This window comes from Lucilia sericata, unplaced genomic scaffold (genome assembly GCF_015586225.1).
Source record: "Lucilia sericata isolate MDLA Ls3-8-SP2 unplaced genomic scaffold, ASM1558622v1 Contig000635F_arrow, whole genome shotgun sequence".
In the NCBI taxonomy this organism is placed as follows: Eukaryota; Metazoa; Arthropoda; class Insecta; order Diptera; family Calliphoridae; genus Lucilia; species Lucilia sericata.
In genome coordinates, this window is record NW_023994641.1 from 111,077 (window position 1) to 126,553 (window position 15,477).

The 15,477-nt window shown below is 31.0% G+C and overlaps 3 protein-coding genes across 3 annotated transcripts in view; 2 read left to right on the plus strand and 1 right to left on the minus strand.

Moving 5' to 3' along the window:
* LOC119606924 overlaps positions 1-7,443 on the plus strand; it is a 40,908-nt gene extending 33,465 nt beyond the window's left edge. Inside the window, exon 2 of the mRNA XM_037960590.1 lies at positions 6,277-7,443. Within this exon, the coding sequence (XP_037816518.1) occupies positions 6,796-7,191 (396 nt within the window). The 5' untranslated portion in view covers positions 6,277-6,795 and the 3' untranslated portion in view covers positions 7,192-7,443. The remainder of the gene's footprint in view (positions 1-6,276) is intronic.
* A 1,231-nt stretch (positions 7,444-8,674) lies between these two features.
* LOC119606923 (holotricin-3) lies at positions 8,675-9,509 on the minus strand. Its single transcript, XM_037960589.1, has 2 exons — positions 9,440-9,509; positions 8,675-9,239 (listed from the first exon to the last, which is right to left on the minus strand). The coding sequence occupies exon 2, from the start codon at positions 9,237-9,239 to the stop codon at positions 8,739-8,741; it is 501 nt and encodes a 166-aa protein (XP_037816517.1). The 5' UTR covers positions 9,440-9,509; the 3' UTR covers positions 8,675-8,738.
* A 4,085-nt stretch (positions 9,510-13,594) lies between these two features.
* LOC119606926 (glycine-rich cell wall structural protein-like) lies at positions 13,595-14,573 on the plus strand. The gene is made up of 2 exons (XM_037960596.1): positions 13,595-13,830; positions 13,900-14,573. The coding sequence occupies exons 1-2, from the start codon at positions 13,819-13,821 to the stop codon at positions 14,461-14,463; spliced, it is 576 nt and encodes a 191-aa protein (XP_037816524.1). The 5' UTR covers positions 13,595-13,818; the 3' UTR covers positions 14,464-14,573.
* Positions 14,574-15,477: the final 904 nt, after the last annotated feature.

Here is a 15,477-nt window from a genome sequence, read left to right on the forward strand (position 1 = left end):
GCTAGCTTCAATTAAATCTATTTTTCTCAGTTCAGATTCCCTGTAATAGTCTGTTCGGATTTCAGTAACTCATAATAGGATAGGGATCCATTTAGTCCCACTAAGTACTATTTTAGCACCATCGTTATTTGACAAGCAATGATTCGTTAAAGAAAATATGGAGAATATTATTTTTGTTTCCTTTGGATTTGTTGATAGTTTTGCTAATATCGTTAAACCTTTCAAAACCGAGAACAAAATAAAGTTTTTCAATGTTTTAAATCTATATATGAAGTTTATAGACTACTAAACGTCTGGAAGAGGTTACTTTTTTATTTTGAAGTTTTAAGTGGGCAAGAAGCCACGCCCATATTAAGAAAACATTAAATTAGTATATCTGAGATAATATAATAGTTAGAGTCCTCAAATTTTATCGGAGCCACTTTAATATCAATATGATTATTTAAGACAAAAGGTAGGCGGACTAGCAGCAGTGGGCGTGGCAACTCCTATATAAATGTAATACAAAAATTTGTTTATCTTGAAAACTATTACATCTCGTATTCGTATATCTGAGAAATTATTAGAACCAGAATCTTCAAATTTTACATGAAGAACTTTGACATTCATGTGAACATTTAGAAAATAATGGGCGGATTTTCAAGGGGGGCCTTGGCACCTTCCATATAAATTAAATACACAATTTCGTATATCTGGAAAACTATTAGATTATTAATTAACATTCGGAAAAATTGGCGAACTTGCAAATTATTGCGTGGCATCTGCCATATGTAACAAATTGTATATCTGGAAAATTATTGTTGTTAGAATCTTCAAAATCGTTAAGTGGGTTTTTTATACCCTACACCACTATAGTGGGGAGGGTATTATATGTTTGTGCTAATGTTTGTAACGTATAAAAATATTGGTACTACACCCACCTTAAAGTATACCGATCGACTCACTTTCGGAGTTGATTAAGACATGTCCGTCCGTCAGTCCGACCGTCTGTCCGGCTGGCTAGCTGCCCATGTAAACCCTGTGCGCAAGCTACAGACCACAATTTTCAAGATATTTTGATAAAATTTGGACCATACGAGTTTTTGCCGATGGACGATAAGACGATGCCTATTGAAAACGGTTGAAATCGGTCCATTATTTTACCAAGCCCCATACAACCTTACCTTCCGATTTAGGGTTTTAAACTCACGTCAAATATACTACTATCTCACCAAATATTGGCACAACTAAGTTTTATATATGCATAAATGACCGTGCCAATTTTTATGATGATCGGTCGTCCAAAATTTACTTATGACCATTTTGCATAACTAATCTTTATATAAAATTACATCCCTCTTCCCAATTTGTTGAGCATCGGCCCCTATTTTGAATTATTAATAAAAAAGATAAGCTTTCAATTAGGCAATAACAAAGATCTCTAATTAGTTTTTCCTTTAAATTTTAAATCGAACTTATCAATACATCTGATGCAATCATAGTACATTTTTATATTTTTCAATGATTTACAATTCCACCGAAACTCTAATTCCTATTACATACAAAAGCATAATAAAATCTCAATACTAAATATTTCCAATTCCAATTGAAATCTCAAAACGAGAATAAATAATATGTATCTTTCTTTCCTTAAAACTAGTTCATAAAAAATGCATGAGTTCTTTCTGTTATGTTATCCCTGATATCTATTTAATCGAAGCAAAATGTATATCAAACCACATAAAAAAAAAATACTGAAGGACATTATAGTAGTAAAGTACTGTGTGGTATAAGGAATACTTTCTTATAAATTCTTCCTTAATAACTTAATTGGAAAACTTCCTAGAGTTTTATAATAATATAAGGACAAGGTCTTTTATGGGATGCCTACAATATTCAAGGTTTTTTCCTATCATTTATCTTTGTTTATTTCAAATAGTAGAGATAAAAATAAAACTCTGTCTTCGAATACATACAATTTTCAATGACCGAGGTTTCCTTAACAAAGGTGAATTAATTACAATGCAATTTCTTTCTTTTTTGCCGTTTTTCTTTGTTTTGTTTTAATGCAACTAGTAATTGTAGTTGTTATCCTATCGTGTTTGTATTTTTTCCACACCCTACACCTTTATAGACGGCAGCATGTATTTTTGGTGATGTTTGTAAGATTTAAAAATAAATGTCCGACCACCACCGGGAAGTAATCCCATCCATTAACATGACCTTTGAGTATTGGAATTTTAAAAGACCTTGTTCCCATACTGGTCCTTTTAATATAGGTTATCATATGGTCGCGTAAGTCCAACCATAATCTTTTAGTTGTTTCATCTTTCACTATGTTTAACAACATTGTCTGCTGCTTTGTTTCGTTGACAGATGCTTGTAATTGTGCATTGTTGCAGTCGGTCGTTGTAAGTTTGAAGTAGAATCCATTTTATTACAACATTGTTTTTAAGTAGAGTCATTGTTGGCTAAAAGTACTAAGGAAAGAAAGCTTGATTTGAAGGCATTATCCTTTTGTTTACACACACAACCACCGACACACAAATATCCAGTAAGTATACACTTAAAGAAATACAAAACGACTTGTTGACACAGACATAGACAACACCAAGCTGTTTAAGTTAAAATTTTTAACAGCCAGTATTGAAAGAAGAATTTTAACAAAACTCAATGACGGCCACTTGAAAACTTCTTACATTTGTTTTTCAAAATTTTACATTTCAAAATTTAACAAGAAATTTTAATGGACATTTAAGTTCTTAAATGGTAAATATTTTATTTGTGTTTGTTTGTCTTTAGGTATGTAGTATGTAAAAATTATATAAAGTTTTACTGCAATTTAATTAAGAAAGTTTTATTTTCATTTCCATTTGAAACACATTTTACTGTAATTAAGTTTTCTTTATGAATGAAAAATATGATTTTAAATATGAAAGGTATTTGTTTGACAATGCAGATGTTTTGTTTAATGTATTTAATACATTTTAATTAAATGTTTTCTTGGTTTGAAAAGAAAGTTTGCTGCCATATTAAAGCTTTTCAAATAAATGAATTTTAGCATTTAGGTACTTCATATGAGAAGTGCCACGACAACTTTTACCAATATAATGATATTGATAGTAAAGTTACTCGTTTCCCTCATATATGAATCCTTGTATTTACTTAATATGGGAGGTGCCACGCCTTCCACCGCTAGACCACCCATTTTTATCCCAAATATTTCTGAAGTAAAGTTCTTCTTACAACGTTTTAAGACTCTAGCTGTTATAGATTTGCAGATAGTCGATTTAACTATTTAATTCATATAGGAGCCGCCACTCCCACTTTTGCTAGACCGCCCAATTTTTCCTAAATATTTATACTGATATAAAAGTCATATATAAAACTTTCAATAATTATTTTGTGGGCGTGGCACCACGACCACTTGATTTTCAAAAGAAAATATCCACATATATAGAAAGATATTTTGAAACCAGTCAACCCAGTAGTTTACCTTTAACTTTACACTGTTCAAAAATCCCCTTGTTTTCCTGAATTCCTTATATTTTATGATTAATTGACATAATCACAAATAAAATGCTAGCGGTATGATTACAACTATTACATTTAAAGGCAAAGACAGACTTGTCAATAACATCATATTTTATTTATTTTTTTTTTTTACTTTTCCATTTACCAGCAAAAAAACATTTCTATCAATATTATTAAACGAACAAAACTTTTTAATTGAAAACGAGCATAGAAAGAAAAAAGTGTTTTTCATTCTTTGACTAAAAATGTTTGGCAACAAAGTGCCACAAGTCAATGCCACTCAAAAGATTTATCAAACTTACATACATTCATACTTTCGCTTTTCTTGCTTGATTGAGTGACTGAATGATAATTATGTTTGGGAAACAGGATATGGCAAAGTATTTTTATGGGGAAACTAATATTAGACTGCTAAGGAATTGTATGGGATAAAACATTGTGGAATATTACGTTCTATAACGGACCGTTCCACAAATCAAATCATATTGGAGAGTGTTTTATTTCTCAAACTGTTTACAATAAAATCAAATAAAACATTTATAGAACAAGCAAGAATCGAAGCATCATATCAGAACTAACCCCGAAACCGAACTAAAGCAATTACCTCGTCCTTTGATTGGCTATAACTTATCCACATTTTAGACTTTAGTTCAGATTATAGTTTACAGTATAAACTATAGTCCATACTATATTTCAGTATATATTTCAAACTATATTGATATATTTACTATTTTAGTTTATATTTCGGACTATAGTTTGGTGTATAGCCCAGACTCTAGTTTAGAGTACAACTTACAGTTTAGCCAATAGTCCACACTATAGTTTAGTTATAGTACAGGCTATAGTTTAGTATATGGTCTTGAACTATAGTTTGGAATATAGTCCTGGACTATTGTTTGGTCTATACTTCTGAACTATAATTTGGTCTATACTCTAGGAATATAGTTTGGTCTATAGTCCTGGACTATATTTTGGTATATAGTGCAGATTGTACTTTTGTTTATAACCCAGACTATAGTTAAGTATATAGTTCTGACCACAGTTCAGTATATATAGTAGTTCAGACTTTAGATTAGTAAATAGTTTTGACTATAGATTATACTACAGACCAGACTGTTGTTTAGTCTATAGTCGAGACTATAGTTAAGTCTATAGTCCAGATTATATTTTAGTCTATAGATAAGACTATAGTTTACTCTATAGTCCAGACTATGGTTTTTTCTACAGCCCAGACTATAATTTAGTCTAGTTTAGTTTAATCTATAGTACGCACTATATTTTAATCTATAGTCCACACTATAGTCTAATCTATAGTCCAGACTATAGTATAGTATAGTTTGACCTATAGTTCAGTTTACGATATGACTAGAGTTTAATGTATAATACAGGATATCAACTTATCAAGATTTTGGCTTAGTCTTTTGTTCCTACTACAGTCTAGTCAACAGTCTATAGTTTAATCTATATATAGTCTGTACAATATTTCTCTAATTTGCAACTTTCTGGATGAAAAAAAAATATCCGCTATGAAGTTAAGAAACAACTAATTGGCATTTACCTTCACTTAATTCTACAATTTAAGAGACAAAATTAAAAATTTCTTTCAACAAACAATTTTGCTGTAGTCTAATAAATGCTCACACATATTTTGTCAGTTATTATGACTTTCAATTTGATTTGTGCTAAAATGGATTTGATTTCAGCTGGAAATGTATGTAGAAAATATCTTTTCTACTTAGTATGTTTAGAAAGATGTATGTACATAAAGAACATTTCTAATCATTTGCTTTTCATTTTGGGAAAAAACTCTTTTGAAAATATTTTCATAAATATATTTCATTAGGTCAATGTGAAAACAAAAATATTGAATAAATATTTGCCAAATGAAATTATGGGGGTTGTGTAATATTCACTTGGCAAAAAAAATCTATAAATTCTACACAGAGGATTTATTTTGTATCTACATTACGAAACCTTAAGGTTTTTCTTAAAATAAAAAAAAACTCTTAAACTTTTTTATGGAATTTTTTAAATACAAAAAATGCTGATAAGTATTATTTTTTTAAAGCTAAACTTATCACACAACCCCTATATGAAATCCATTATTAACTACTTTGAGCCCCAACTGTTTCTTGTCCTTGGAATGTATTTCTCCAAAGTGTATGAGTAAATATTATTTGGATTTCTGATTTGATTAATGGAGTGTGCTATAAAGTTTACAACAATAATCGTGATAAGAATAAATTATCAAAAAATAAGAAATACAAATGAATTTCACTTCAAGCATACAAAAAACTTAAAAGTAAAGTGAGACTGAAGTTGTAAATAGCTTTACTTTTACAGTCCCTACATTGTCTGGAACTACTTACACTTTTACTTAGCCAAATAAAAATATATGCTGTACTGGAAGCACAAACCTGAATACAAATACACACTTCACACAAAGATCATGTTTTCTGTAAGTCAAAGGGTAATGACTTAAGTAAATAGGGAGCAAAACTAGAGCTTATCCTCATTATATATCAAAAAATTTTAATTTTGTTAAAAGAACAATCCACAACTTTATTACTTTTGCAAATCATAAATAAAACCCTGAAAACAAAACCACTTTTTATGCATCGCAAAACATCATAAATAAATATTTCAATAAACATTGTATTTAGAAAAGATTTATCAAACTTTTTTTTCTCTAATCCAATAATAATAACAAACATATTTATATTAAATTAATAAATTTTCTTAAAATCTTTTCATCTTCAACAGAATAATTTTATTGGCAGTGAAACGTAAAGTATTAAAAATCTAAGAAGTATTAAAAGAAAAACTTTTTAACTATAAGAAAGTAGCAGACAAGCAGCCAGCATCAATGTTGCAATAAGGAAAATGAGTAAAGTTTTCGAAAGCAACAACAAATGAAACCTACAACATTAGCATGACTTAAAAATTAGCTTTTCAATTAAACACATTTACACAACGAGCTGCTGAGTAGAGTAGGAGAGAAAAAATAATAAGTATTAAACAAAAACCCTCAACAAAAAAAAAAGAAAACTTAAAATTAAACAAGTTAAACATTTAAATACAAAGAAATAATACTACAAAACTTTGTCCATAGCTTATAAAACTTTTGTAAAAATCTTCTAAGAAATAAACACAGTATATTTTAACTTAGTTGAAAAACCATTTAGACAAGATTGTAACAGCCAACCAAGCAACAACTTATACAAACACTATTTACGACAGCAACACCTGCAGCAGCAACAACAGCTGCAACATTTTATAAATATGGATAATGAAGAGAAACTATGGCAGGATAATAATGCACCATCACCTTCAATAGCATCAGCAACAACTTCTATTAATTCTGCTACACCACGTCTAGTGCGCACACCATCACCTTCTACGGCCACTAGTCCGCATACACCACCTCTCCAGCCTTTGGTACAAACATTTACAGCACCTTTGCATCGTAAAAAGGGTCGTCTACAACGTTCCGAACGTTTGCAGACCGTAGACAGTGGTTCGAATTCATCAAGCGGTAATAATTCAACATCAACACCAACCTCATACTCAGCATGGGAAGCATTGGTGAAGGAGAGTTTCGGTCAAATTGCTTGGCCAATTAAAATAACATCATGGGAGCTGGTGGACGATCGTGTTAAGGTTGTGCCAAATAGGTAAGTGGAAAGAATAATCATATTTTTGAAGAAACATATTTAACTGATGCTATTAAGAAAAGTTGTTCCACAGCTCTAAATTTTTAGAAGATCACTTGAACACTTGAAACAAAGACAAGCAATTGTCGTAAATTTAAAATCAATTTTTGAAGATAGCACTTTATGAACTTTTCGTAAAACATTAAGAAGTATTTTATTATTTAAACAATTCTATATATATTAATTTTTATATATAATTAAACATCGGAACTGATGAAATAAATCAATAGCAATTTTTTTACCCTACACCACTTTAGGGGGGAGGATATATTGGGTTCGAGCTGATGTTTGTAACGCACAATAATATTAGTCCTACACCCACCTTAAAATACCAATCGGCTTAGAATCATTTTCACAGTTTAGTTATGTCCGTCCGTCAGTCCGTCCCTCCGTCCGCCCGTCTGTCTGTGTAGCCGTCTGTACGTCCATCTGACCGTCCGTCCATGTAAACATTATAATAAAACTACATGTCGCAATTTTGAAGATAATTCAATGAATTTCATGATCTTCTATGGTACCGGAGACGAAGCCTATTGAAAATGGTTAACATCGTTCCATTATTTCACCTAGCCCCCATACAACTGAACCACCCGAATAAGGCGTTTAAGTTCATAATTATGTTGAATATACTCGTATCTCGACAAAAAGCTGCAAAACCAAGTTCTATACAGGCCTTGATGACCCTGATAAATTTTATAACGATAGGGCTTCATTTGACCCTAGCCCCTATATAAAGGCCCCTTCAAAATATGATTTAAATGACCACAATTTTATTCAACAATAAATGGCTTAAAATATCTGAGGCAAAGTACAATAATTCAACTTAAATGCTTTATTATGTAAACTAAATCTCATTTTATTTTTATAACTGGTGTGGGGGTATTACATGGTCGGCCTCGACCGACTATAATTTCTTACTTGTTTTTTAACTTAATATGAAAATCTGTTTTTAAGCGTGTGAATGATATGATATCACAATTTTAATATGTGTGTCTAAAAGGTAATTAATATGTATTATAAATTTTGCTATTTTTTAACTAACTTTTTTGTTGAAATGAATTGTAAAATCAAGTACGAATCGAGCTTAAATTGAGCCCATTTTGGGATTAATAAATTTTCTCCACTTTATTCTAAAATATACATAAAAATTTCAGAACATTTGAGATTTAAACAAACCTAAAATTCTCAAAATTTTACAAAGTACTTAGTAAGATCAATTTAACCAAGTCTTAAATAAGGGTTTCGTACTAAACGAAACCGTACTTCAATCAAGTATTTTCTACTTGGTTTAAGAAAAAACGTTCAGAAACCCCTCCGGATTGATTTGAGCACAGATTACTCAATTATTTTTTTCACTGTACAGATAAGCATTAATATTAACGTTTTACGTTTAAAGTCTCAGAAAAACAAACACTACAATTTAATTAAAAAATTCTTCATAATCATTTTTCAAAATATATTAACCAATAATAAAAAATTTAATAAATACGATACAAAAACAAATACTCGAAATTATTTTTTAAGCCAGCCACCGCCAAAACCTCCACCCAAACCACCGCCATAGCCACCACCGAAACCGGAAGAATAACTAGAACTGGAGGCATAACTAGAAGAGAAGCCACCGCCCAAACCACCGCCATAACCACCGCCAAAACCACCGCCAAAGCCACCACCATAACCTCCACCTAAACCACCATGCCAGCCATGGCTAGGCTTATGCCAACCAGTCGAAACGGGTACGGGAACACCTACAGGCACACCTACGGGATAAGGCACAGGAGTATGAACGGGAACCGGAACAGGGGTATGAACAGGTACGGGTACGGGAACATGTTTATGAACTTCTACGGGAATATGTACAGGAACTGGCACTGGTTGTTGGACAGGATAGGGAACACCAACTGGATAGGGTACACCAACACTATGTCCAAACTTCTTTTTTATAAATGAAGCATTTATAGTGTTAAAACACAACACAAGCGCTATAACGCCAAACGATAATTTAAAATTCATCTAGAAGAAAACCACAACACAATTAATAAACCATTAAGAAAAATGCAATTATTTTTAATATTTTTTCTATTTTTATTTTTAAACACTTTCATTTTATTATTTTTCTTATTTTTTTATTTTTAATGCTTTTAAACACTTTTAATTTTTTTTGTATTATTTTTAATTTTTAATATATATTTTTAATTATTTAATAACCATACCACTAGTTTTGTTCTTTTTCCGTTTGATTACGAAACTTTACTAAAATTAAAATAAATCTATCGACACTTTAAATAGATATCAACATTTAAAAAATATGTATACAAAAATCCAAACATATTAATGTATGTTTGTTTTTATTGTTTAAGGGAAAAAGTTATTTCTTTTTGGATTGATTTACTATTTTGCAGAACTGGTATGCATTCGCCGCTGAGTTACCTTTCATTAAAATGTGTAGGTGTTTAATTAAAAATAGTTAATTCAAATAATTAACACTTTGTTTTGGTTGGACGAAAGTAGTTGTTGCATTAAGGAAAAGTTTGTTTTGCTAGATAAATGTTTTATTAAGTGCTTCTTTTGGAGATGTCAACTTTTAAATTGTCTTAACTTGAAGAGAACTTGTTTGTGAGAAAAAAATTATTAGTTTTAGAATAATCTCCATGAGAACATCTTGTATAGAAAAAATGTTTAGTAATGGAAAATTTTTGGATAACGTTATATATATCTAGAATCCATTAAATATAAACGCGTATATCGTATATCTTTACATGTTTTTTATACCCTACACCACTTCAGTGGGGAGGGTATATGAGGGCTGATGTTTGTAACATACAAAAATATTCGTCCTAGACCCACCTTCAAGTATACGTATCGGCTTAAAATCGTTTTCTGAGTCGATTTCAAGATAATTGGATGAAATTTGGCACGCACGTTTTATTTCACCCAATGCCGAAGCCTATTGAAAATGGTTAAAATCGGTCATTATTTCACCTAGCTCCCATAGAACAGAACCCCCCGAAAAGGGCTTCTGAGCTCATAATTATGTTAAATATATAGATATATCGATAAAATACGGCACAACTAAGTTTTATAGAAGTCTTGATGACCCTGCCAAATTTCATAAAGATCGGGTCCCATTTGACCCTAGCTCCCATACAAAGTCCCCTTCAGAAAATTACTTGAATGTCCCAAATTAACTTATAAACACAAATATCGCGATGAAATTCAGCACAATAAAATGTATGTAAATATAAATATATTCACAAAATTTTATCGGGCTTGGTCCATATTTGCCCCTAGCCCCCATATAAAGCCTCTTTCAGAAAATTAGTTTTTCATCCATAAATTGCTTAAATGTATCGGAACAAGGGAATATTGAAGATAAATGCTTTATTATGAAAAATAAATCACATTTAATATTCATAACTGGTGTAGGGTCGGCCACGCCCGACTATACTTTCTTACTTGTTTAATAACAAACTCAGGAAATCTGAAATAGCAAACCAGCATATTGTGAAGAAAGATAATCAATATCGTCATTTACAAAAAGCTGACGAGGAATTACCTTACTTTACATATTACTTGTAATAGGTAAATTTTTTACCCATTTAAACAAATGGTAGATAGATTTTGGTTAATACCTATATAACTTATGGATGTCACTTTTATCGCAGTATTACAAATTATATACAATTTGAATACTTTGAAGCAATTTTTTAAGAAGTCAAGGGTATGTTAATATTACGGGAGGGTACACATGCCCATTTCCAACACAAAAATTAAACACAGAGAAGATTTTAGGGATAATTTCCTCTAGTTAAGGCTATATTATGAATTCAACAGGGAAACAGACGACCGTTTTTTTTTTCATAAACCAGCACTCAGGGGATGACCCCTAACAATGCAGTGCATTGCGCTGGACCTACGAAAATAGGTTGTGGGAGGGATGATAGAGGGTGTAGTGTTTGTGGACATTTGATTTGAACCCTTCCACATCGAAAGTGGCGGGGAATATTTCTGCAGGAAGTTTGTTCCACATACGAACAGTGTGGTTGAATAATGAATTTTCCCTGTAATGTGTTGTGCGGTCCACTGGTCAATCGACCACAAATGGTTGTGTTCTTGATGAAAGCCGTATGATGCGTAAAAATATGCTTAAAAATAATGAGTTCCCTAATTTCTGAAGAAAACATTCCATTATAGTAATGATAGAATACCCCACTTGCGACGGTGCTCGAGTGAATCAATAGAGGATACCTTACTGTCACCGATTAGGACCTTCGACCTCTCTTGTACGCGGTCGAGTAGCTCCAAAATAGACTTCGAAGCCCATACATGAAAGTTGTATTCGATTTTCGGTCGGATATAAGTGGTAAGAAGATCAGATGGAGTGAATTATATCTTACACCCTTTCAAAAAACCAAAACACGAATATAAGTGGTATAAATAGTAACAAGACCAGATGGAGTGAATTATGTCTTAACACCGTTTCAATAAACCGAGACACTTGAATGCTTCTTTCGACACTTGATAGACCAACATTATCTGCCATGCGTTTATATGTTAAAAAGCAACATTCAGAGATCGTGGCTTTAAATATACCGTCGACCATGCAAAACTTGTGGTCTTTGACTGTTCCTAGATATACAAATGTTAGTATTCTATTTATATTGGAGGAGTCATGTCTACTGTTGTTTGTCTGCCTAGTTCTGTGCTTAATATTTATGTTGATTATAATCATATTCGTACAAAATTTAAAGATTCTAGCTCCGATTCTAGCATAGATAGAGAAATTTACTATTTACTTAATATGGGAGGTGCCACGCCATTTTTCTCAAACGTCAGTGTAAACTTTGAGGACATTTTAGATCCATCATTTTTCCACATAAGTACTATAGTATTTAATTTATATTAGAGGTGCCACGCCCACTAATATTGTTCATATTTATACCTAAGTTATTCCTACAAAATTTGTGGATTTCTACTAGAAATTTCCAAACAAAAAGTAGTTCCTTCCAGAAATAAAGTATTCGCTGTGAACACACAAACACATATTAGTTTTGATGTATAAGAATGTATGACCCTTAAAGTCATATTTTGAAAGGACATTTGTAAAACGTGAAATTTCGAAAAAATTTAAATCGAACTTATATTTTATTAGAAGGTCGGATGGCAATTTCCATAGGGTTACATATGATATTATAGTATAAAACGTAGATCAACCTCTACTCTATAGTGATGAAAAGGGAATCACATATAAATAAAAAAAAAAACAAATTAACTTTTTCCCTCACCCAAACCTTAAAACATAGTATAAGTCAATATTTTACAAAATACCATAGTAAGCTCATAAAAGGAATCAATCAAAGCCATTGAAAACAATTCATATATGTAATTGAATAAAAATATTTAATTTTAATCACTAACACACTTTATTTATAAAACAAATTTTGAACGAGGTCGTTAAACCACTTCAAATTTCCACTGATTCATCTTAACTCTTTTTTAATAAAAAAAACCTTCAAAATTATTTACAAACCTTTCAAAACCACAAACGAAATTACCTCTACTACCAGCCAATAAAAACATATTAATTATTATGGGGCCTTTCCACAAAAATCAAAGGCAAGATTTTATTATGAACTTCCAGAAAGTGGTAAAAACCCCACAATATAGAAATTAAAATTCAAAAACATAAGAATTAAAACAAAAGCACGAGCCAATAGCCCAACAGCTATTCACGCATCTTTAAAATTGTCTAATAACTAGTTACCCATTCTGCTAATATACATAACGATCAACATAATTATCATCACATCATCATAATGTTGATGATCTTTATGAGGGCAAGATTTTTTCTTGTTTTTGATAAAAATCCCCAAAAAATAAATGAAAATTAAATTTTAATAAAACTCAAAACAAAAACACGAGCTAATAGTTTAAGATTCATTCATGTATCTAAAAGATTGTTTACTAACAAGATACCAACTGGTACTGTTAACGCTAATAAATAATATTGATAGTGATGGTGCTACAATGACGACATAAACTTTTGAACTAAACTGGTTTTAATGAAATAATTTGTATTTTATTTTGCCAAATAAAAACAAATGTTTTCTTTAAAATGTTTCTTTTTATAATCTTATTGGTATTTCTTTGCCTAAATGTAAACAAAGCAAAATTTATGTTAATTTAATTTATAATTTTTTTAATATTTCATTTCAAATTTAAAGCAACTGCTCTCCACTAAATAATATTTATTTCAACGCTTAACAAATCGTGGGAAAATCATTGACAGAGTTCATTTCCGAGTTGAGGGTCAGTGGAGTAGCAAATAATTTGACAAAATTAACATTTTGTTAGAATATTTTTCGCAAATGGAAATAGATAAAACTTAGATTTCCGCAAAATGCTTAAATTGGCAATAAAGTAAATGTTCTATGAAATTTAGTTTGTTGTTAAATTTTAGGCGTGGGAGTTTTTTAAATTTTAAGTTTTTAGTATATAAACTAAGAGTTGGTCAGTAAGAAGACAACAGTTTCATAAACCACTTAAACTATTAAGTAGAAAACTAAAAAAAAGAACAAAACTAAAAAAAGCAATGTTTCATAAAGTAAGTTTTTCTATCTTATAAATTGTTTAAAACAAAGTTTTATTAAAAATGGAAAACTTTTCCTTATAGTTATTAAAGCTGACATTATTAGTCTTGTACATGGCAGTAGCAATGGCTCAATATCAATATACAGGTCAAGCTGGTCAATATACCGGCCAGAGTGGTCAGTATGCTGGTCAGGCTGGTTACTACCCTGGACAAACTGGCCAATATAGTGGACAATCAAGACCTTATCAACCCACTTTGGGAAACACCCAAACTTCCTACCAACCCTCTTACACTGCCGGAAACACTCAAACTTCCTACCCATCCTCTTATACTGGCTCAACACAACGTCCCTCTGCTGCTACCATTGGAGCTCCCGATAATCGCATCTTAGGTTTATTTGGTGGCGGCAATAGAGGAGGTGGTCTCTTTGGTGGTCTATTGGGAGGTGGCGGCGGTGGTGGTGGTTTATTGGGTAATCTTTTTGGTGGTCTTGGTGGTGGCAACAGAGTCCCAACTGCTCCCGCTTACCCAGTACCTGTACCAGCACCTAACTATGGCGGTTATCCTGGTGGTTTTGGCGGTGGTTACCCCGGTGGATATGGTGGTTATCCTGCTTATGGCGGTGCTGGTGGTTACTATGGTTAAGTTGTTATTACATCCTTGGTGTTTAGCAAATTTACGAAAGTATTATGTTTTTCTTGTTATAGTTTTAAGAATTTTTTATTGTTGAATAAATAAATTTTGTTGAAAAAGAATTATGTATGAAAGTCTTACTTATTAAATCCTAAAGTATTTATTCTTTGTAATGTGTAACATACTTAATGTAAAGAAACATAGTTGTTATATGTTAAACCGTTTTCTTTATTTGCAAACTTGATTTTGTCTATTTAAAAGTCATGACAACCAAATTTTATTCTTCAGAAAGTTAGTTATTCAAAATGTTAGTAGTTTAAGGTGAAAAATATCCTTTGTATACTTACACAACACATATGATATGTTGCAAAGAAGTACTTTTTAGGATTACAAGTACACAGGAAAAATCTGAAAATTCGTTTTGCAACTATCAACAAAATTTCCAGTTAAAGAAATAATCAAAACAATTAATGTCAATAATTAAACCAAAATTTCAAATTAATTCATGACTAAAATATTATTGAATATTTAAGAATTATAAACATTATTTGAAAATAAACCAAAATAAAATAGAAAATTAGGCAAGAAAATTGATTCATTTAATTAAAAAATTCATTGAATCAATAAAAAATTTAATAAAATTTGGGCCCTAAGAATTTTAACAACGAGATAATTAACATAAATAAAATATTGTTGATATGAAATTTTAAGAAGGAAGAAGAATAGAAGAATAGACTAGTCCATAGACTAATCAATGGAATAGTCAATAGACTAGTCAATAGGCTAGTTAATAGACTAATCAGCAGACTTATTCTTAAGAACACGCAATATTACGCTCTTCTAAACCACACCATTTTCGTTAGACTAAATCTAATATACAACAAGTAAGAAATTAAAGTCGGGCGAGGCCGACCATATAATACCCTACACCTGTTACAAAAATAAAATGTCATTTAGTTTTCATAATAAAGCATTTAAGTTGAATTACACTTTGTCTCAGATATACTTAAGCCATTTATTGTTGAA

Bases quoted from the DNA above. Each gene is read 5' to 3' on its own strand.
- LOC119606923 (XM_037960589.1), bottom strand. From the start codon at position 9,239: ATGAATTTTAAATTATCGTTTGGCGTTATAGCGCTTGTGTTGTGTTTT.